Source organism: Prionailurus viverrinus, chromosome A3 (genome assembly GCF_022837055.1).
Source record: "Prionailurus viverrinus isolate Anna chromosome A3, UM_Priviv_1.0, whole genome shotgun sequence".
NCBI lineage: Eukaryota > Metazoa > Chordata > Mammalia > Carnivora > Felidae > Prionailurus > Prionailurus viverrinus.
The window spans coordinates 117,206,920-117,231,742 of NC_062563.1; the positions used below are offsets into that span (position 1 = coordinate 117,206,920).

At 39.8% G+C, this 24,823-nt stretch overlaps 1 protein-coding gene across 1 annotated transcript in view; it reads left to right on the top strand.

The window, feature by feature from the left end:
* Positions 1–24,823, top strand: part of ALK (ALK receptor tyrosine kinase) — a 676,334-nt gene that overhangs the window by 213,094 nt on the left and 438,417 nt on the right. Inside the window, exon 3 of the mRNA XM_047852186.1 lies at positions 3,665–3,829. Within this exon, the coding sequence (XP_047708142.1) occupies positions 3,665–3,829 (165 nt within the window). The remainder of the gene's footprint in view (positions 1–3,664; positions 3,830–24,823) is intronic.

The window sequence follows — 24,823 nt, forward strand, 5'->3', positions numbered from 1 at the left end:
AAAATAAGTTTGAGATCTCTAGATTGTTTTGAAATTTTTTTAATGCTTATTTATTTATTTTTGAGAAAGAGGGGAGGAGGGACAGCGATAGAGAGGGAGACACAGAATCCAAAGCAGGCTCCAGGCTCTGAGCTGTTAGTACAGAGCCCGATACTGGGCCTGAGCTCACAGACCATGAGATCATGACTTGAGCTGAAGTCCGACGCCTAACTGACTGAGCCACCCAGGTGCCCCGAGATCTCTGGAATGTTTTGAAGGTCATGGTTACTTTGAAAAATAAGCCTGACACAGAGGAAATATAAATCTGTTCCCTTAGGGGCAAGGACAAGCCTTTGCAAATATGAAGAGGTTGCAGACTTTGGGTGTAATAATAACCAAGATATAACACTTCCCAGGTTTCTCATATATTATTTAATTTATTCTGTTGGTCCTGGATTGTGATTTTGAAACTGTGGAGGCATGATGAAAAATGTCTCAATCTTCATCATTATCCAGCCTTAGGTCACATTCTGGTTCTGCCTTAGGGTGATCCTTTGATCTTTAGGCAAGTAAACTTTCTGAGCCTCTGTTTCCTTACCTGTAGAGAGAAGATACCATCTACTTCTCAGTGATTTTCTGTAGATTAGATATAGTGGCATCAGAAAAACAGTGACATAAAAAAAACCACACACACAGTCTCTGGCAGATGGCTGGGACTCAGTGAATGTTATTTCCCATGCCTTCTCTTGCATGTTGACCTGCCTCTGCCATTGGATTGCTTAAGGCTGAACACTTCACTGAAACCCTTGATCCCTCTGAGTCCTATCTGTAAAATATACTCTACAGTCCCTGTCCTACCAGGACTGGGTCAGAGGAGGGTTAAGGAGACACAAGAAGCTTCCTAGGTCTACAACTTTAGAAAAGACCCAAGGAGAATATTCCTTATCCTGGTGTTTTTAGAAATGAGTCCCAGGTGTTATTGCTTGAAAGGCACTGAGGCTAGTGCAGGAGAAAGAAACCTGTCTTGATATTTTATGAGAAATTAAACTGAAATTTTAAAAAGCCCAATTCAGTTTCACCCAAAATGAACAGTAATATTAACCTCCTTTCTATTTAAAGCCAAAGAGTGCAGCTTTGACAGCTAAAGGGAGGCTGCCTTGGAGCAAGAATTTCAAAATGAACCTATTTGATAATTGGAGCATGTGCCTAGCTTGTTTCACCAGGCAGGGTTTGGTCCAAACACAGCCGGTTCTCTGACTCTTCAGAGTTAAAAGATCCCAGGACGGATGATGCTTGGTACTAGGATTGTATATTCTGTTGTCTGTCTAATATACACCAGGCAGTATTTGATCTTGCATGCCACCCCTCTGTTCCAAATAGAAATAGGATGACTTTAATTGGAGAAGAAAAATCAAGATAGAGGCTGGGCCACAGAAGAGAAAGCTTTGGGAAAGTCACCAATAGTTGTCTATGTGGGATGGGAATGGCCAGTACCTTTCTCTCCCATCTTTTGACTCAGTCATTTGTTAATATAGATGGATCTTTTTGACCCTCTTTAGAAAAGCCAAGATTAGTGGCTACTCTTTTCATTATAGGGATAATTTTTATGCTACAAAATACACAATGTTGGACCAGCTTTCTCCTTGCATTCTGTAATCAAAACTAGGTGGCTGGCAAGTAAGTCTTGAAGATTAAAGCGGCCTACAATTCATGGACACCCAATTCATGGACACAGCAGCAGCTCAGCCCCCAGAGGCAAGTAGAAAGTCTTCAAAGCTGATAAATATGTAGGCAGCAGGTGGCATGTCAACTCAAACAAGGTTGTAGTCCTGCCCATTTCAGCTCACCATTATAAAGGTGAATTGTCTGTATTGTGAAAGGTCAAGTAGTATTAACCTTAGGACCAGAAAGATGGCAGCTCCTGGAGAGCAGCTGGTACATAAATCTCTACTGGCTGAGAAGCAGAAAGATACTTAATAGAAGTGTAATTGAAGGATTTTTCTTCCCCCACAACCCCCCACCAACCCCCACCTAAACTTAGTTTGGCTAAAGTCAACAGGAATTCTTTTACTCCCACTCTGGCATAGGGCTTAGCTGCCTGTGTATGTGACTAAGGGACAATCCAGTGATGACCAGCTGCCTGCACTAGAATTGACACCCTTCCTCTCTGCATTCTGAAATTTTTAACACCAGATTCATCTTGGAGGTCAAGGTAGCAGTAGCCACAGAAGCAGCTGTTACGATGCACAATGATAATTGGGAGTTAGCACCCATTAGCACCACTATGAAGATTGATTTATCAAATTCCCTATAACACTTCTGAGAACAAGGACTTAGGAATCTTTAAAAAGCCAAATTAAGAAGGAGCTTTAGAAAACATCTAGTCTAAGTCTCCTTTTGTATTTGAGGAACTTGAGGCCCAGAGAGGTGTAGTGTCTCGTTCAAGGGCACTGGCAAAATTGGTGGCAGAGCTGAAGTTGGAGCCCATGTCCACTGGGCATTTGTTTCCCCAGTCACTTGGTCTAAACCCATGTTTTTCAGATGAGGGCACCCAGTGCCACACATGAGAAGAGACTGTCCAAGCCTGGACACCAAGTCCAGTGTTCTGGGTTTTTTATATCATATTCTCCCTTTCTTCACATCCCCATGGCTGAGGGGAGACAATGAAGTCAAAAGTGGGTGAATAATTTGCACTTTGGCACACATTCCATTTACCCATCAATGAGCATTGAGAACCTACTGGGTACAAAGTACTTCACCCACTTTGGGTAATGCATATGGAGTTAGGAAGGGGAAGGAGGTGAGTGTATCTTAGAAGTAGGGCAAACATGGTATGGTTTGGGCACAAGAATCCTTGTAAAAGGTCATAAAATGTCCCACCGTATGGTCGCTTCCTGCCTCCCTTCTCTCTCTCTCTCTCTCTCTCTCTCTCTCTCTCTCTCTCTCTCTCCTTACCAGTGACCTTCCCCACCCTCTCCCCAAGAGAGAATGAGCCCAGACTAGCTTTCACGGCCTTGGCCCTCTTGTCTGGAGGGAGCCGAAGAGTAGATCTAAGGCTGGAAGACAGGGCTGTGAGTAAAGGCCTAAGCTCCCTTTGGCCTTCTCTTCTCAAATAGAGCAGAACCTGGCAAAGATTTTTCTTGAGCATCTACTGTAGGCAGGTTCACAAATACAGAAAGCACATGATCCTCCTGGCTCTTACAGCAAACTCCAGAGGTAGATTTATCATCACCAATGTACAGATGAGGAAATTTGAGGCCACAGAGGCTGATTTTCTTGCCTGGAGTCAACCCAGCTGCTAAGCAGCAGACTTAGATTCAGACCTATCTGGTTGCAAAGCCAGGCTCCAGCCACTTGGCCTCAGGCCCTTTCATGTCACCAGGTAACCTCACAGGATGTAGAGCTTCTTCCAGTCCCACCTGTTAGCTCTTTTTTCACCTGCCTTCTCTAAAATGCCTCCTTTAATCTGAGTAACACAAGGAACACCTTTGTTTCTCTCTTAGTCCCCTTTACAACAATGTGGAACCAAGCCAGCTGTGAAACTGACAGCTCCCCACCCCGGAGAGATGAGGGTTGTGGGTGAGATGAAGGCCACCTTCCTGGAGCGGAGGACGGAGCGGGGGCGATGCTGGAATGTTTCTTTTGGGAGACAGTTTGCTCCACTGACCTTTGGCTGTCACTGCAGGTCTGGAGTGCAGCTTTGACTTCCCCTGTGAGCTGGAGTACTCCCCACCACTCCACGACCTCCGGAACCAGAGCTGGTCCTGGCGCCGAGTCCCTTCTGAGGAGGCCTCCCAGATGGACCTGTTGGACGGGCCTGAGACAGAACACTCCAAGGAGATGCCCAGAGGTAAGGGTAGAGGCCACCACAAAGTGTCCCAGATGGGCTAGCACAGGGTTTGTATGTCTATTTCTGTTTGCAGTTTTAAGGCTTCCTGGCTCTGCTCTAACCTGTTTCCTTTGAAACCTGCTTTTAATGTGTGCGCCTTCCGTAGGATGCAAGTCCAATTTCAGGACCAAGCCGACCCTTCACTCTCTCACCAAGTAAAGGAAATAGGATTTTATAGCTCTCACACTGATGTAGGAGAAAGTGCTGATCTGTTTGTCCTTTGGGAATAGAGTTGCCAAGTAAAATACAGGACACCCACTTAAATTTGAGTTTTCTGATGAACAATGGTTTTTTAGCATAAATACATCTCATGCAATAGTTGGGCCATACTTATACATTAAAATTATTCCAACTTCCAATTATATTTAAAATTTTTAGGGGCACCTAGTGGTTCAGTCGGTTAAGCATCTGACTCTTGATTTTGGCTCAGGTCATGATCTCACAGTTCATAAGTTCAAGCCCCACATCAGGCTCTGTATTGTCAGTGGGATTCTCTCTCCTCTCTCTGTGCCTCCTGTGCGCGCTCTCTCTCTCTCTCTCTCTCTCTCTCTCTATCAAAATAAATAAGTAAACTTACAAAAAAGAAAAATTCAAATGTAATTGAGTGTCCTGCATATTTTTTTTTTTTGCTAAATTTGGCATTTTTAATTTGGAAGGTATTGTATAACTGGGTTAAATGTTAGTTTCAAAGCCATTAATGAATATTCAGGCTGTGTTGTAGCTTTGCAAGGTGTTTCCAGTAGTCCTGAGCGATTAATGAACATCCTCTTCTGAATTATCAGGGGCCGGAGAAGTTAGACTCTGAATAAGTTGTGGGTGTTTGTTAAATATTTGTTGAGTGTTTAGAGATAGATGCGGAGACACTAAGCCCTAGTCCAGCTTTCAGGTCTCAAATCTTAGGTGGCAAATCTTAGAGCTCCACGTTCCTTGAACCCAGAAAACTCTGCTTATTCAGAATTGACAGCCTATGTTTCTGACTTGTAGGGAAAAGTAGCCACTGATGTGGTAATGGACTCACTGAACCATTCGGAGTAGTACTTTCATTTTGCAAAGCCCTTCCATGTACAGTCTCATGGGATTCCAATTTTGTGAGAGAGGCAGGGCAGATGAGAAATTGAGGGCTCAGAGAAGGGAAGTGACTTGCTAAAGATCACATAGCTTGTACGTGTCGGTCCAGGTCTAGATGTCTCCTGTGATGAGTGCCAAACAAGGACGCTTTCTCCCACATCGTGTTTCTGTCTTTGCAGCAAAAGCTCTAGTGAAAGCCTGCCCTGGGCCCAGGTCCAGGAGGCAGTTATCTCAGGCTCATGCTTCTGTGAATCTAACGGGCTCAATTAAGTTTCTGGGGGAGGTCGGAGGTGGCACAGGAATAAGCCTGATGCCCTCAGGCTTCTATAGCAGCCTCAGACCCTGAACTGTGAGAGAACTTTCCTTTCTTCATACTCTTCCAGGCTGACCTTTTTTTCTGTTTTTATGACTCTTTTGAAATTGCTTGACCTTGATTTATATTTTAAGCTGCTTTCACCTAGATGCTGATGTGTATTGGCAGGGGGAGGAGGGAGTATTGTGTGTAGGTGAGTGGCTCTTAACCCTATAGTGCATCTACAGTGCATCTGACTCCTCTGGAGAACTTATACAAAGTACTGCCTGGTTTCCACAGCCTGGGATACTGATTCAACAGATCTGAGATGGAACCTGGAAATCTGTATATTTTTAAATTTTAGCATAAAATCTAGCATGTGCAACAAAGTGAAACATGTATGCATGGATTCACAATTACAATGAAATCAACATGTGTGTTCTCAACACCAAGCATAAGAATTTGAACATTTGTCAGTCCATTTACAACCTCTTCTGTCACCCACCTAGATCCAAAATCTTTCCTTTCCCTCAGAGGGAACCACTATCCTATTTTGTGTCCATCGTTCATTTGCTTTTCCTTATGACCTTACCACTTATGTATATAGCCCCAAACAGCATGTCGATTAGGTTTGTAACCTGTTATACAAATGAAATAATATTGTTGTTTTGTGGCTTGTCAATGTAGATGCATGTAGCTGTGGTTCATTTGGTTTTCAATCACTGCATGAAAATACCACAGTTGATTTCTTCCACCATCCTTAGACATTTGGGTCATTTCTGTGGTTCGGCTGTTACCAGCAGCACTACTGTAAGCATTTTGTACATGCCTCTTGGTGCATATACATGTCCAAGAATTTCCCTGGAGCAGAGAGTAGGAGTAGAATTGCTGGGTCATGGGTTGCAGCTTCCATTTCAATAGAGAGTGCCGAGCTATTTTCCAAAGTGCTCATACCAAGTTATACCCCATTTTGAGGTGTTAGCATTCCTCCCCAGGACTTTACATCCTCACCAGTACCTAATATTGTCAGACTTTGTCATTTTCGTCTATCTGGTGGATGCAATACAGTATTTCAGTGGAGTCTCAGCTTTCACGGGACTCTCTCCTTCTTTTTTCCTTTGTGTTTTTTTAAAAAAATATTTTTAGACACTTCTCAAGTGATTCTGAGACATAACTAGGTTTGTTATACTCTTGACGTGGACCTGCTTTCATGTATCAATAGGGGTGGCTCCAGAGCCTAATCCCCAACAGTCCTGGTAGTACATGTACTTTTGGTCATTGTATGTTTTTTGTTTGATGGCTATTGAATTGTGAGTGCAGTTCAGTGAAATCAGGAGATAGGGACAAGTAGCAATTGTCCACAGACTTTGTGGAGTCAGACTTTATCAATTTGAAAGTTGGTGTTTTTTAAATTTTTAAGTGAATTTTAGAAGAGTGCCAATAGATTACGCATTGCCACTCTGTGACCTGTTTCTCCTCCTTTATCTGCTTTCTTGTGATCTCTGGCATCTTCATGTTACCCTGAGTTATAGGAGAAAAACGAAAGGAAGAAGAGGAGAGAAGAAAGAAATAAGTGTTCCTGAGTGTGGAAATATATCCATGCCTTTATGTTTTTATAAAGGGCCAGTGCATGCACTGACTACAAACTTTTTCCAATTAGTTAGACCAGTAAGGATTGGAATATTCATGTTTTAGTGAGTATTGCCAATTTCCATTTGTCTGAAAAACATTCTTACTAACATGAAGGACAATGATGTGAATAGCCATGGCAAAAGCCATTGTAGATATATCAGTCCGCTTGATCAAGTTCCTTAGTGAACAAACACATCCAAGCATAACTTGAGGGAATCTCAGCACTGTCAGAAACTGGTATTTCTTTTTCCTGGGGTCTAGTGGAAGGATCTGTATAGTCACACAGCCTTGATCAGTCTTAGAAACAAGGGACTAGCCTCTAGCCTTTGTAGGCACACATCTGGAATGTCACTGAGAGGTGTTCAGAACTTCCAGTAATGGGTGCTCATTGCTTTTTGATTCAACTAATTATATCACTCCCTGGTCACTGAAGTAAGGTTGCTACTCATGAAGCAAGATGATGTGTCTTAATGTCTCTTGACTGTCATGGAAAGAGGTGAAGGTGAAGGAGAGAAAATGGCGTGCCCAATTTGCACAGAACCAAAGCAAGGACCTATATCCCAATCCTAAATGCCATCTCTTTAGAATCTCCCTTTCTCTGATGATCCCCTCTTGGCAGAAGGGATTCTGGTTGTGGAGATAAGAAGGAGGAATGGGGTGCACTTTAGGGTAGTACAGTCAATAGAGATTTTTTAAAACTCAACATTTATTGGTTGGATGGTATTTAGACTCTATTGCAATATTTCTTGTCAGAGGATATAGAAAGACCAGAAAAAGGCAGTGAGATAATACCAATCATAGATAATGAACTGTAAGAGTATAAATTCTGAATGATTTTAATTTATAGCCGCTGTAGCTGAGAATAATAAGGAAGATACAATTCAGAGCAGCAAGATAATAAAAAGTGATGGTCTTGATTGAACACAATATTATAAATTAATAAGATCTTGAGGAATCATCAGGTTGAGGCATTCTATGACTTTTTAAGAAGTGCCAGGAGCATGTTTGACATCTCCTACTTCTGGTGTTTTGGAATGTAGTCACATTTTTCTTCTCCAGCAAGACAAGATCTTAGTCTCCAGCATGGGCCCTAGCTTCAAAGTAGAAAACAGATTAGCAGCTTCTCCCCAGAACCCCTCCATAACCCCTCAGTCATGTGTATACCCAAGAAGAATGGGACTAGACTCAGCTGAGAGGAGCAGACATCCTTCCTGTATCAACTCAACTCTCTTCCAGAAAACTGATTCTCAAGTCTCTGTTTTGGTTTGGCTTTTGTCTTTCTCTGACTTATTTTGCTTAGCCATATGAGGCTCTAGCCATATAATTTCACCCATATATGTGGAATTTAAGAAAAAACACAAACATGCAGAGGAAAACGAGAGAGAGAGAGACAGAGACAGAGACAGAGACAGAGACAGAGACTAAGGAACAGACTTTTAACTATAGAGAATAAACTGGTGGTTACCAGAGGGGAGGTGGGCAGAGGGATGGGTGAAATAGGTGATGGGATTAAGGAGGGCACTTGTCTTAAGGAGTATCCAGTGATATATAGAATTGTTGAATACCATACACCTGAAACTAATGTAACACTGTATGTTAACTATATTGGAATTAAAAAAAAAAAACATGCCTTGAGTTCAGAAGGCTAATAAGTATTGTCATTGTCCTAGAATTCTGGAATGGCTAATACTGCTGCCACAGATGACAAGGGGACTGCAATGCCAGAGTGGGGTCGTTCTGCTCCAGTTATACCCTTGTGCATTAGTTTCTTATAGCTGCTGTAACAAATAAACACAAACTAGGTAGCTTAAAACAACATAAATTTATTTTATCCCAGTTCCAGAAGCCAATAGTCCAAAATCAAGATGTTATCAGAGTTGATACCTTCTGAAGGCTCTGCAGGAGAATGTATTCCATGCCTGTTGTGTACCCTCTGGTGGCTGCTGGTAATCTCTGTTCTCCTTTGCTTGTAGATGCATCAGTCCAGTCTTTGTCTCCGTGTTCACATGGCATTCCTCTCATGTCTCAGATCTGCCTCTTACAGGGACATATATCACTGGATTTGGGGCCCATCTTAAATGCAGCATGATCTCATCTCCAGATACTTAATTTCATTTTCAAAGACCTTGTTTCTGAATAAGATCACTTTCCTAAGTACCAGGGATTAGGACTTGGGCATATCTTTTGGGGACCATGGTTCAACTTACTACACATTGATTTTTCTCCCCTTGTGTGTATACTGGCATGTGGATCATGTGTGCCTCTCCCTCCACTTGGGGGCTCTTAGACCCTTTAGGAAGTTAGGTTAGGTGATTTCAGAGGAGCCCAGATTAATACCAGCATTTCTTCTCCTTCCTTTAATTCCTTCCCCCCAAGGTTTGCAGAGTTCTTAAAAGAGTGTCTGAACACTTCTCAGATTGAATCCATCCTGGGAGTAGCTGGAACCTGAAAACTGGGCCACAGGGGCGCCTGGGTGGCGCAGTCGGTTAAGCGTCCGACTTCAGCCAGGTCACGATCTCGCGGTCCGTGAGTTCGAGCCCCGCGTCGGGCTCTGGGCCGATGGCTCAGAGCCTGGAGCCTGTTTCCGATTCTGTGTCTCCCTCTCTCTCTGCCCCTCCCCCGTTCATGCTCTGTCTCTCTCTGTCCCAAAAATAAATAAACGTTGAAAAAAGAAAAAAAAAGAAAACTGGGCCACATTTGGAGCCTCAGGCACAACCTTGATGGGTAGTTTCTCTCAGTTTCTCTCTGCACCCGCTGTCCCTGGGAGCTGCAGCTAGCGGACTGAGCTGGCTCTAAGTCTCATGCTCTGACCTTAACCCTTTTGCAGTATTGACAGGAAAATGGAGGGATGAAAGTCTGCCTAGCATTTCCTCCTTCATCCAGTAAAACTTGTCATTAGCCACCCATTTCTGCTCTTGGGCTTTACTGGCTGACTAAGTGGGACCTCATAAATTAGCCTCTTCCATCATCAATACGTGCACGTGAGTGGGTTTACAGCTCTTTCTGGAGAGCTAGTTCCATGGGTGAGAACAGGATGGAGATGGCAAGACAGGCTGTCAGTGAGGCAGAATTGAGAGGAGCTCTAGGGCTGGAGTGTCATTGGAGTGTCATTGAGAGCACACCCTGGCAGCACCCCTCTTGCCCTACCCCTCACTGTCACAGAGGTGAAATGTGCTAATGCCTGCTTAAAGTCAAGTACTTCCTGCCCACAGGGTTTAGTGATCACCTTTCAGGTAACCTGGCTCATGGGAGAGTCAATAATTGCTCACCTTACTTTGTGTAAGCAGCCTTTAGCAAAGACCTCTGGTTTTAGGGTGTAGAAGCTGGGAGAGTGGCCAGTAGAGACAGGCAAACTGGAATAGAAGAAAAATACAATTACAATGACAGATACCACACACACACACACACACACACACACACACACGCACACGCACACACACACACACATTCCAGGACAGAACAATGTTTTTTTGTGTGTGTTTTTGTTTTTCTTTTCACTTGTTTCAAACGGGATGATCCCAACTGGGACTGTCTATGCAAAGTGTTCCTGGGCTCCTGCCCCCTGGAGCTCTGTTCCTATGCTTCTTACTCTGTCTACTATGAAGTTTCTGTTTTAAGGCAACAGTCTCTGAACTTTATTTATTATATGCTTCATCAGTAAAATATTTCTGAGCATGTACCCCTTCCATGTAAATACTTACCAATTATACGTATGTGTTTTTTCCTCACTGTGTAATACTATTGGTAAAGCTTATTTTCTGTCTTCTTTAGATAAAAATAAACATAATCATGGGCACACTTCAGAGACACTTTGGAGATAGGACCTCTGCTGTCCCATCCTATAAATGGGATCAGACTTCTGGGTTTGTTAAAGCATGTCACCTAGCCCCAGGGTCACTTATGTCTCTGACAGATTCTTTAAGAAGCTGCCTCAGCAGGTTTCTCCCTGAGCACTCACCTCCCAGCTTCTAGGCTACACTGACCAGACACTCCTCCACCAAGAAGGCCTCGTAGACAGGTCTAGCTCTTGTGGTCTCGCCAACTCATAAATTTCAAAAACCATTTAATCTCTTTTCTCAGACTCTACCTGGTTTAGATAGGAAAGAAATCACTTCTGGGCAGAGTGCCACTAATAATACAAGCTTAACCCTTAAGAATCAAAAGATACCTTTCTCTATAGACTACCTGACAGACCTAAGGAACAGGGTCGCAACCAAGTATTTCCTACTGGCTTATCTAAAAAACTATCTTGGTGGTGTTGTTTATGATGGTGAAAGAAATCATTTAAATGCTCAAACAATAGGGAATTTGTTACATAAAACATAGTATACCTAAATATTCTGCCAAAACAGATCAAACAATATGTGTGGTATAAGTTGTTTTATAAAAGAGAAAACAAGGTATATACATAAGGAAAAAGTCTTTATCTGCCAACTTGGTGGTAGAAGTTATTTCTAGATGACTGAATTATCAGTGATTTATATTTTCTTCTGTGTGCTTTGGTATTTTTCAAAGTTGAGTCAGTGAACATTCATTGCTTTTATAATAAAATAAAATATGTTATATATATTTTTTAATACAAGAGATCAAAAATTCTCATTTGAGGCTATTATTTTAGATTTTTGTTGGGGAGGGGGGTGAGAAGCATGTTAACTGTTTTCTGCCACAACAGCAACCAAAAAAAAGCCAGCGCTATTGGCAATGGTGGGACACACAGGTGGGTGGACAAGCAAGTTGCTTTTCTGCCTGCCAGGGTAGGGTGCATTAACATTGGCCCACAAATCAAGTGCATTCCCACCCCACCCTCATTCTGCTTGACTTGTCCTTGAAGGGTGGGAAAGGGTAACTGTGGGAACCAAATGTGCATCAGGTTCAAGAATGTACCCAGGTACCATTTACAGCATGTAAGCAGCAGGGGCATGCTCTATTTCAATTGAATTTTTTCCTCTTTAGACATTTCAGAAGGGTTCTTAGTGGCCATGCCTTTCATTTGAGCCAACTTCTCATCAGAGTAAGGTCGCTGGAGGGATTTGTAGCCTCTTATCCCTGCCCCCCCAGTGGAACTCCCCATGAGAGGCCATGTTAGTTCTCTGGTGCTGCTTGCAGAAATGTGTCCCTCATCTCCTGAGCAATGAGGTCACTGGGCTTTAAGTCCTGACCCTCGAGCAAACCCTTCAACAAGCTGTGACTTGTGATTCTTTCATTTTAATGAGATTCTGGTGCCAACCTGGCAGCACTTGAGCTCCAGTGAGGGACTTGCCTTAATGAGCCAGAATACTTGCAGAGTGTCTGTGAAGTATTTCCTGCCTCTCCATGAGGACGAGCCTTTCCCAGGGTATTGCCTCTGCCTTTAAAGGAAGCCTTCACTGGGAGGGGATGGATCATGGTTGTCTGGTGATGATTATGCCCTTCTTTACCTGAGCTTAACAACCTTGCCCACAGAGCATGTGACATAAGGAAAGAAGGACTGGCATTGGAGGGAGAAGGGGTCTGGGCTCTCATCCCAACTCTGCCATAATGGATGTCACTTTATCTGTAATGGCCCTTGGGTTCCTAATCTGTAAGGTAAAGGTCTTGGACTAGATTGTCACTAAGGCTATTTCTTGTTCTGATAAGGGAGCATTCCTCTAGACACTTGTGTGACACCATGGAAGGAAAAAAGAGGAGCTCCTATGCCCATTAGCATAGACGAATTTGTCAGGTTAGCCCCTGAGGCTGGTGATCCTGAGAGTGTCCACAGCATGGGACTGTGGGCTGGTATGACAGATACAATTATGACCACCCAAAGAAGCCCTAATTCCCAGAACCTGGGAATATGTTAGCTTACAGGGCAAAAGTGACTTCGCAGATGAGATTATTCTCGATTATACGCATGGGCCCAATGGAATCACTGGGGTCCTAATATACAGAAAAGGGAAGCAGGAGAGCTAGAGTCAGAGCAGATGTGATGATGGAAGCAAAGGTCAGAGAGAGACAGAGATGTGAAGATCAACATGTGCTAATAGGCATCAATTTTTCAATTTTGTTTATTTTTTGAATCATGTATTTCTTCATTTCTTAAACCAACAATTGGTAAGCCCCTACTGAAGGCAGAGCACTGCAGGTTAATGTCTAAGTCAGGGGGATGTCTAACATCAAGGAGGGCACAATTCCATGTAAAGTGGTAGCACAGCAGCTGCTGGCATTGAAGATGGAGGAAGAGGCCAGGAGAGAAGGAAGGCAAGCGGCTTCTAGAAGCTGGAGAAGGCAAGACAGTGCCTCCTCCCTTGAATCTCATCTGAAAGGAATCAGATCACCAACCCATGTTAGACTTATGACCTCCAGAACTGTAGGGTAATAAATTTGTATTATTTTAAGGCGCTAAGTTTCTGGTAATTTGTTATAGCAGCGGGAACTGAAGCTAGAAGTAGCAGAAGTTCTAGGGGTATGACTCCTGTGGGTAAGAAGGACTGAAGGCACCCTGGGCAGGAGCTGGAGGGACTGATGTTCCAAAATGGAGAACCTGGGGTGAGGCTGCCTACCTCACCCATGGAAGGAAACTGAGATGCTTCCCAGGGAAGTTTCTGTGAAGCTCCTGTGTGAGGTGGCTGGAGGAGACAGTGGAACCACACATGCAAGGCCTGTGGTGAGTTGCTGACAGCTCAGGGACTGGCCCTTGGCTCTGTCCTAAATGAAAATGGCAAGAGCTACAGTCTGAAAAGTGCTTTTTTGTCCACGATCCCATTTGATTCTCATAACATGGTGAGATGGGTATTATTAGTGTGACTAAATGAATAGATTGGTAAACTGAGGCTAAGTGGTAAGCATCAAAGAAAGAAAACTAGGACTTTCCCATTCATTGTGATGTCCCAAGAGTCTGGCCCAAGGTCCACTATAAAATAGACATTCATTAAGTATTCCTTGACCCACAGACAGAAGCTTAGAGAAATGAAGTAAATTGCCCAAGTCTACAACACTGGTATGTAGCGGAGCCACATCGTGAATTCCAGCTTTTGAACACTGAATCTCATGTCCTTTCCATTATACTAAACTCTTCCTAAAACACAACGTTTCCCAGGGCCTATTCCTATATGGGACTCACCCTCATTAAATGTCTGGAGGTACGTTCAGCTCATGGCATTGACCACCTGCTAGTGATGCTGGGGAGACTTGCTCAGTTCTCTGACACAACCAGGTTATAGCCACTGTGGTGTCTGTAAAGGCAGTGTCTTCATAAGGGTCCAGGGAAGTCCACTGTCTCCTTTATCTTCTTTGCAGATGGCCAGAGCAAGGAGTACTGCCTGAGGCAGGCACAGCAGGAAGCTTGCTGTCCAGGCTACATGGTGAGGCAATTAGTGTGAGAAGGTAGAATTGGGTTATTGCAACAAGCACTGCCCTGTAGAAACAGAAGGAACACTGTGCTGGGACTCAGGAGTGGTGGGTCTGCCCTTCACTAACATGTGACCTCAGGCCTCAATTTTTCAACTGGTAAATTGAGTGGGTAGGACTAGATAATCTCTAAGAGAAGCTGTCTTTCTGACTTCCTTATTTCCTCTTATTAATAACCTTTTATTAGTGGAGTTTTTAGCCTCACTTATTTCTATATATCAAATGGTTCAGATAAGACACATCTTAAAGAAATATGGGCTCTGCTTAAGAAAAGTCATGAGCCCAGTGAGAAAGAATGAAATGTGGCCTTTTGTAGCAATGTGGATGGAACTGGAGAGTGTTATGCTAAGTGAAATAAGTCATACAGAGAAAGACAGATACCATATGTTTTCACTCTTATGTGAATCCTGAGAAACTTAACAGAAGACCATGGGGGAGGGGAAGGAAAAAAAAAAGAAGTTAGAGAGGGAGGGAGCCAAAACATAAGAGACTCTTAAAAACTGAGAACAAACTGAGGGTTGATAGGGGGTGGGAGGGAGGGGAGGGTGGGTGATGGGTATTGAGGAGGGCATCTGTTGGGATGAGCACTGGGTGTTGTATGGAAACCAATTTGACAATAAATTTCATATTAAAAAAAAAGTCATGAGTGGCTTTGAATTTATACTTGAGGAGTATTGAAGGAAGAAAGCCAGAACCTTGCAAAGAGGAATAAAATAAAATTCTCTTGAATGGGTATAACTACAGTGTAATTCTACTTAGACTGGAAAGGTAATCTTTACTCATTCAAGATGGAGAAAGACTGGTTCAGTGTGAGATGAAGAGAGATCTGGGGGTAATTTTACCTCTGTGGCTGTCTTTCCTGACTTGTGATAAAAATCGATGGAAATAATGCATGAGAGACCACTTTGTAAACAGCAAAATGGCATATAAAGTAACATATAGCCTAGTCTCACCATGGTTATCTCAGCCACGCAGCTTAAAACAATGAGTTCTACTCACTCTTGATTTAGGAATCTTGATCCTAAAACATAAGAAGCTCATTCATACCAGGTATCCAAGTATAACATCTCTAGTAGTGTTTCTAAACTTAGGACTTTGGGGACATGACAAAAGAATTTGCTGAGAATGACCGAACCCTCACCAGCAATGGTAATCATGCACATTTGCAAATGGAATTGTAGTAGATTCTATAGAATACATGGGGGTTCAGATTTTAGTGTCCAATTCTCCCCCACTAAAAGATAATTAAGAGCCTTTAATGTGAGTGGCTACAACAATAGTTCAAATTATTCTCCTCTAAAGCATTATGATCTATTTTGATTCATTCCACTTCTTGCTTTAGGATTCTTAGTACTGATTGCTAGTCAATGCTTGATCAAAACACACTTGGGTATTACATCTTTCTTAATTGATTTTCATGGAAGCTGTTATTATTTGGAAATATGCTTGATGCATTTATTTGTTAATGAGACTGGTTGCATGCATAGTGTGGCATCTCCCAGTGCCTTTGTTATGGAGCACCCTGACCTGCAGTTGTGTTCTCTTTTGGCAAATGTCATCTCTCTGATGTGATAAGCATCTATATACTGGAAGCGATGGAAGGGGCATTTGAAGTACTATGCTGGCAATAAGTAATGATTTATTCCTTATAAATAAAATGAGAATGTTCAAAAAGGAGAGTGCCTAAAATGAGAATGGTCTTCTCATAAAGTAGATAGATGTTAAATTCACTTCTGCAACAATGACATGAGAGGCTCCTTTTTAATACTCTCATCTGCAATATTGCTTAGGCTAGACAATTATATTAAGATATAATTCATTGGATTATATACTCCCCCTCTCCTAAGAATTCTTATTTCTTCATTTATTAACAAGATGTATTTATGCCCAAAAGGCATCCATTCCACAGTGATGTGTACTCAGGGAGTTGAGTATCAGAAACCTCAATGCAGTCACTGCTATCCTTCCAATGTTCAAGCTCTTAACACAGATTATACCCTATTTAGAGACTAACTATAAGTTAGATCATGAACACTGAGAATATTTTGGGGCACCTGGGTGGCTCAGTTGGCTTAGTGTCCAACTCTTGACTTCAGCTCAGGTCATGATTCCAGGGTCATGGGATCAAGCTCTGTGTTAGGCTTTGCACTGAGCATGGAGCCTGCTTTAGATTCTCTCTCTCTCTCTCTCTCTCTCTCTCTCTCTCTCTCTCTCTCTCTCCCCCTCCCTCCCTCCCTCCCCCTCCCCCTCTCCCTCTCTCCCCCGCAGCCCCTCTCTACACACACACACACACACACACACACACACACACATACACTTTCTTTCTCTCTCTCTCTCTCTCTCTCTCTCTCTCTCAAATAAAAAAAGAACATTGAAAATATTTTTTAAAAGATAGAGCACTCAAAATAGTTAATGCTTTCAAAATGAGGATTTTTGAGAAGGTAAGAGTCTCAATTCTTTTGACTTCTCAACCCTCCAGAGATCACCCACATTTGTCCAGCCCTCACAGAAATGCTTCATTCCTTTCCCTTATTTTTTGTCTCTTGCTTTCCTTCTCTCTTCTATTCCTATGTCTTCTGATCCTCTTCTGTTTTCAACCTGTATTTCTCCTGAAAAGATGAATGTATCTTTCCCATTGTCCACAACTCTGGAAGCAAAATAGGCAGGATCAGCAGGAATGGCTGGCACATGGACAGGAAGCAGGCTTTGCCTACCAATAAAGACATATTCAGACATGTTGGCCTTTTGTGTGACACACATATAAGGACAAGTTTGAGAAACATTGCTAGAGAAACAAGAAAGTTAGACAAATTCTTGAACCCCTCTGCTCCATGAGGAAATAAATAAAACCCCACTTACTAGAAACATAAGCTGAATCAATTGGCTTCTTTATCTCTGGGTTCAAAGGCAAGACAGAAATTCAGTGTCCTGCAGAAGGGAGCTAGATGCTTAAATGGAGTGAAAGAAGGATCCTGAAGCTGTCCTGAGTCTTTCAGAGGGATTTAGAAATTGAGTTTCTGCAGGAAATCTAATTAGCAATACTCTTCCCAACATCCACACTAGCAGCAGGCAGCAGTCCACAACTTATTTTTAATTCATGTTTCCATAAATGCATGAGCAAAATAATTGAGCCCATTTACTCTGAAAAAGGGAAAGAAAAAAAGAACATGAAAACAGAGGAGAAACAACCAAAGGACATGAGAGTAATGAAGGGCTTTTGTGTAAGCATATTTACTGGGCCAGTTCAAGATAAAAGACTTGACATTCACTAAGAAGGTCTAGAAGTGAGGGGAGGAAGGTAACAGGAATCAGTGTTCTGAGACCATCTAGACTGTATGACATTTCTGTGTGAATTAAAAAAATCTTGTCTTCTCTGGGTAAAGGAATTGGGAAAACATGCCTCCTCTGGATAGATGCAGTCCAGTGCTGGAACTCATAGCTGGACAAGCAGAGCATGAGCTGAATTTCAACCCCATTCATCCCCTCACTCAATACATTTGTGCAGGGCACAAATCACTCAACTGTGTATAGTGACCCTGTTAATGTTTATCAAGGGCTTACTTTATGTCAAGCACGTATCATGTACTGCTTTATATGATTCTCATAATAACACTATAAAATAGTTTCAGAAACATGGATATCTATGTTTCAGGTGAATAAAATTAGATTCAAAGAAGTAAGGTAAGGCAGGATTTTCAGCCATGGTGAAGTGAAGAGACTGGCAAATTCTTTTCCCCCAAAGCAACTATAAAGCTGGACAGAATTAACAAAAACAACCATTTGGATTCTCTGAAAAATTGACCAAATGAATATAATGATCTGAGAAGTATTTGTGCTTAAGAAACTGATGAACTTCTGTCTTCCTTTCAGAGTGTGGTTACAGATAAGACCCAGGTAAGAACTGTGGGAATCTGTGGCATTCTGACCTGGTGCTTCTCCTATCTACCCAACTCTGTCTACACAGAGGTCCTTACAAAGTAGGTACACCATGGAGACAAACAACTTCTGCAGTTGAAGGTGGCTCACTAGATTTGGAGGAGGGGGCAAAATACATGCCTAGCAATATTGTTGGTGAAAATGATAATCTGTGGTGCAGCTAACCTGAGGCCAGGGCAGGTATATTCATGGTTGAGACTATGTATGTTCCCAATGAGGATGGAAAAAGGTCCAAGCTGGCCATAACCTTCTATTTAACCCTAAGACTGTGCATACATGCATAAGAGACATCAGTATCCTGAGCATTGAATATACTACCTTACCCACATACAGATCTATTGACAAAGGACAAAATTTTTAGTGGTTCAAAGTGTTTAAGCATGTCCTCTGTCCAAATATTTGCAGACCACTAAGATATACATGGATGAAGCATAGGAAGCCAGGCTTAAAATTAAAAGCAAGAACACTTAAACAACAGCAACAACAACAACAACAACAACAACAACAACAAAGCTGAACAGAGTCATCAGTGGTCATACACTGTGGAAAGACAGATTTCACAGATATAGCTCAGCCAAGGTATTAAACAAAGAAACAAACTAACTTAGTAAAAATAAAACAAAATAGCAACAACAAAAGAACCAATAAAAATATTCAGGGGAGAAAATTAGAACCCAAAGTTGCCAGCAAACCTACCTTACAGTAAATATTAAAGTAAGTCCTTCAGCCGAAATGAAATCATACCAGGGGATAACTTGAATCCACAGGAAGAAATGAACAATAGTAGAAATAGTAAGTATGTGTATTAATATAAAATGCTCAATAAATACGTTTTTCCTTATTTCTTTTGATAACAACTCTGAAAGACATAATATATAAATGCACAATTACAAAGCTATATTTTGGGTTTACATAAATATAGATGTAATACACATGATAATAATAGCACTAAGGGTAGAAAATGGAGCAAAATTTCTATATTTTACTGGAATTATGTTAGTGTTAATCTGAAGACTGTGATAAATTCAGATGCATATAACATAGCAACCACTAAGAAAATAACTCCTAAAATGCAAAAAAAAAATAATAATAACAGAAGTTTTAAAATGATCCTCAAAATATGCGGTCAGGAAGGGATAGAGGAAACAAAAACCAGGAGACATATAAAAAACAAATATCAAAAGACAAATATGTAGATCCAACCAAATCACTAGTTATATTAAATGTAAATAGTCTAAACAACCAGGCAAAAGACAGAGATTGTCAGCCTAAATAAAAAGCAAGATCTAACTTAATCTTTTTACAAGATGTACACCTTTTATTCAAAGACACAAACAGGTTGAAAGTAAAAGGATAGAAAAAGAGATACTATGCAAACAGTAACCATAAGCCAATAACTATATTAATATCAGACAAATGGTCATTAAGACAATAAATATTACCAAGGAAAAGATGGGCGTTTTATAAAGATAAAAAAGAGTCCATTCACCAGGAATATATAACAATTACAAATATATAGTCATCTAACAATAGAGCCTCTAAACACATGAAGAAAAACTGTCACAACTGAAAGAAGAAACAGATCATTTAATAATTATAGTGGGAGATTCTAATAACCTACTTCCAATAATGTAGAATAATTAAACAGAAAAGGGTATAGAAGACTTGAACAATACTATCAACCAATTAAGTCTAACAGATATAATGGACACTTTACCCAAGGACTATAGAATACATATTCCTTTCAAGTGCATAGAGGACTTTCTCCAAGGAGACTATATGCTAGGCCATAAATGAGGTCACTGTAAGTTTACACGGATTGAAATCCATATAAAATATGTTCTCTGGCCACAATGGAATACATTAGAAGTTGACAACAGAAAGAAATATGGGGAATCCACAAATGTTAAGAAATTAAACAAATAATTCAGGTGTAAAAGAAGAAATCACAAAGAAAATTAGAAAATAGTTTAAATGAAAATTAAAGTGAAGCATATTAAAACTTATGGGATAAAACTAAAAATAAATGCTTAGAGAAATGTATAGCTTTAAATGCCTATCATAGGAAAGAAGCAAAGTTTCAAAGTTATAACATAAGCTTCCATTTCAATAAACTTAAAAAAATTATATGAAAACTCAAAGCATGCAAAAGAAAAGAAATAAATATGAGAGTAGAAATCAATGAAATAGAAAACAGAAAACATTAGTGAGAAGCAATGAAACCAAAAGTTGGTTCTTGGAAAAGATCAACAAAATTGACAAACCTTTAACTGGAGGAATCAAGAGGAGAAGAAGAGAGAAGACACAACAAATTACCAAAACCAGGAATGAAAAAGGGAACATCATTATTGACCCCAAAGAAATTAAATAATTATAAGGAAATATTATAGATTTTTTTTCCAATAAATAAGGCAACTTAGGTAAAATGGACAAATTCTTAGAAAGGTACAAATTACCGAACTAATTCAAGAAGAAATAGAAAAATTCGAACATACATATAACAAGTACATAGCTTGAATTTGTAATAATTAATATATTATGTAATATAAACTTTTATATAAACATCTTCCCACAAAGAAAAGCCCAAACCCAATGTCTTCACTGGATAATTCTACCAAATATTTAAAGAACAAATAATACTATGAGGTATACTATGAAGACATATACTCTTTAAGAAAATAAAGGAATGTACACCCCAACTATTATATGAGGCCACTCACTTTTCCCTGAAACTAAAGCTAGAGTAAGACATAACAAAGAAAAAGAGCCGTTTACAAATATCCCTCAAGAACATAGATACAGAAGTCCTTAATAAAATATTAACAAACAAATACAGCAACATATGAAAAAGATGACACTGTGATCAACTGGAATGTATCCAGGAATGCAAGATTGGTTTAACATCTACAAAGCAATCAGTATAATACATATACCATATGAATAGGATAAAGGACATAAATCATATGACCATTTTAGTAGACACAGAAAAAGCATTTGATAAAATCCAACATTCATTCATGATAATATCTCTCTACAAACAAGGAATAGAAGGAAATTTCCTAAACTTGATAAACAGATCTATGAAAAATCCATACCTAACAACATAGATGATGAAAGACTGAAAGTTTTCCCCTAAGATTGGTAACAAGGTAAAAATGTCTGCTTTCATTACTTCTGTTCAGCATTGCACCTAGCCAGTATAATAAAGAAAAGAAAAAGAGAAAGATGAAAGAAGGAAGGAAAGGAGGCAGAGATGGAGGGAAGAATGATAGATGTACAGATTGAAAAGGGAAAAGTGTCATTTTCTTTATTAGGTAATATAAACTTTTATTTAGAACATCCAAAAGAATTCACAAGAAAACAAAAAGTAATAGAAAAAATAAATGAATTTAGCAACATTACAAGATACAAAATCAATATAATAAATCAATTATATTTATAACAGAAAACAAAAATAAAACTATCAGAAGGGAATTAAGAAACCATTTCAAATGACAAGAGCATCAGAAAGAAAAAAAATGCATAGGGATAAATGTAACAAAGGAAGTGGAAGCCTTGCACACTAAAAATTACAGAGTAGTGTTGAAATAAATCAAGGATAATATAAACAAAAATAGAGACATTAGATTTTCATGGATTGAAAAACTCAATAATGTTGAGATGGCATTTGTCACCAAATTGATCTGTAAAGTTAATGCAATCCCTATCAAAGTCCCAGTAGACTTTTTTTTTTTTTTTGGTAGCCTAAAGTCTATATGAAAATGCAAAGGACCTAGAATAGATAAGACAAATTTTTTAAGGAGGAAAAAATGGAAAATTTTGGAGGACTTATGCTACCTGATTTCAGATTTTAATATAAAGCCAACTTAACAAAGATGGTGTAACATAGGGGCAAGGAAAGGCATATATATCAATGGAACAAAATTGAGAGTACAGAAATAAATCCTTACATGAACGGTCAGTTGATTTTTAACAAAGGTAGCCAGATAATTTAATGGGGGGAAAATAGTCTTTCAGCACATAGTGCTGGAATAATTGGATGTCCATATACAAAAAAACTAAACTTAGACCCTACTTCACACTTTACACAAAAATTGACTCAAGATGAGTTATAGAGCTGCATATAGGAGCTAAAACTATACAATTTATAGAAAAAAAATAGAAAATCTTTATGACTTTTGTTGGGAAAATAGTTCTTAGATACTATGATTCTAAAATCACAATCAATAAAGGAGGAACTGATAAATTGCATCTCATTAAAACTCTAAACTTTTCTGCTAAAAGATATCATTAAGAAAATGAAAGAACAAGCCACAGACTGGTAGAAAATATTTGCAATCACATACTCTGTAAAGGACTTGTATCCAGAATATATAAATAACTTATAATTCAATAATGACTTAACATCCCAATTAAAAATGAGAGTCATAGCATCTACTTCAAAGGGATTTAGTGAGAATTAAGGTAATGCACTAACTCTCTTTGCCACAATGTTTGGCATGGAGTAAATAATTCAGTAAATGGCAATGGTAGGTATGATAAAAAAAAAAATACTAATTCAAAGGGGCCCATGCACTCCTATATTTATAGCAGCACTATCTACAAGAGCAAAATTATGGAAATAGCCAAACTGTCCATCGATAGATGAATGGATAAAGAAGATGTGGTGCGTGTGTGTGTGTGTGTGTGTGTGTGTGTATAGCGGAATACTCAGCCATAAAAAAGAATGAAATCTTGCATTTGCAATGATATGGATGTAGCTAACTTGTATTATTCTAAGTCAAACAAGTCAGAGAAAAACAAATACCATATGATTTCACTCATATGTGGAAGTTCAGAAACAAAACAAAAATGCATAGGGGAAAAAGAGAGAGAGAGGCAAACCAAGAAACAGGATTTTAACTAGAGAGAACAAGCTAATGGTCACCAGAGGGGAGTGGGTGGGTGGATGGGTGAAATAGGTGATGAGGATCAAGGGGTGCACTTGTTGTGAGGAGAACTGGGTGATGTATGGAAGTGTTGAATCACTATATTGTACACTTGAAACTAGTATTACACTGAATGTTAACTAATGGGAATTTAAATGAAAATTTTAAAAAAGTTATTACTATTTAATAAGTAAACAAGCTGAGCTCTGGAGAAGGTGAAGGACTTTCCTCCTGACACTCAGGCTGCAGCTTGCAGTGTCCAAGGAGGATTTAGAAAATTTCACAGTGAACTTCATGCTGGATGCTCTTCTGAGCCTTCTCTTCATTCAAAGGGGTGGGGCCTTCACTGTGTTCCTGTTCCATTAAGTTCTGCTAGTAGGGGAAGCTGGGGGAGAGGAGGAGGGACAAGCGGTCTGCCTTTAGGAGGCAACTTTCATGGTCTTGAAGTTCTCACTCCTTCCCTGTCTTGATTTTCATTAATGTTTAAACATGACTTCTGTTGGCATTGTTTGGAATAGAAAAAAATGCAAATTATTTTAAATGTCCATTAACAGGGACTGGCCAAATTAACTAGGATTTATCCATAACAAATTTAATCACAAAAGCAGTACATACTTATTGTGAAAAATTTTAGGTAGATTTATAGATCTATGTACTGACATGGAAAGCTACTGATATAGTTAAATGAAAACTGTAGATTATAAGACAATATGCATGTTATAGCCTCATTTTGGTTTGTATGTGTTTATTTAAATATGGAAAATATTTTTTTTAAAAAATAAATAAATAAATATGGAAAATATTCTGGAAGCACGTAGATCAAACCATTATCACCAAGTTGCTTCTGGAGAGTGGTAGTTTTGTTGGAGAGCCAAGGGGAGAATACACTTTTTCATCAGAATTTTTTTCACATATTTCTTTTGTAACTAAAAACTAAAGAAAATAAATATAACATTTTAAAATGTGTTTATTTAAGAATTAGTATTTACTTCCCATTAAAAAAAAAGAAATAGGGTGCATTACTTAAAGTCATACAACTAGTAAATGGCACATTTAGGATTTGAACTCAGATCTGTGCTTTCTCCATCATACCATCCATCTTTCAGATGAGAAATTAGGAAGTGCTTCCTGAGCATAATGTTGTGAATCATTGAGTTAGTTATCAAAAGAAGTCTCAGACTTTCCTGTTATGGGAGACTTTGAATAATGGATAATGGTCTGAAATGGTTCAGGAAGGTGATGGAGGCTTGAGAAGAAGCAGGGCACTGACCAAGTGACTCCTGGCAGCCCCTTTCTTATTCTTCTGTGACTCGACAGAATAAGGAAATTCTGTTCTGTTGATAGTATCAAATTAGGTAGCAAACTTTCAAAGCAGTTGTGGTAAAAGGGATCCTAGAAACGACCATCTAGTAATTCAATTCCTGTTAAAATAGTGGAACAAATATTAAGAGGAAAAAAATACTATCTAGGATAATGGAATTATGAGCAATAAGCATTATGGGTTTTAAAAGAACAAATCATGCCAGACAAAGTTGATTGCTTTTTTGATTAGTAGACTAAGGGAATAGACTAGATGTAATATATCTTTATTTTAGCAAAAGGTTTGATAGTGTCTCATGAAATTTTACTCAGGAAATTAATTGAAAATGGCCTAGAGATGAGCAGTGTTGCGTGAACTTCAGCATGGTGGCAAGACAGCAGAAAGGAATGAGAAACAGCGATGCATCATAG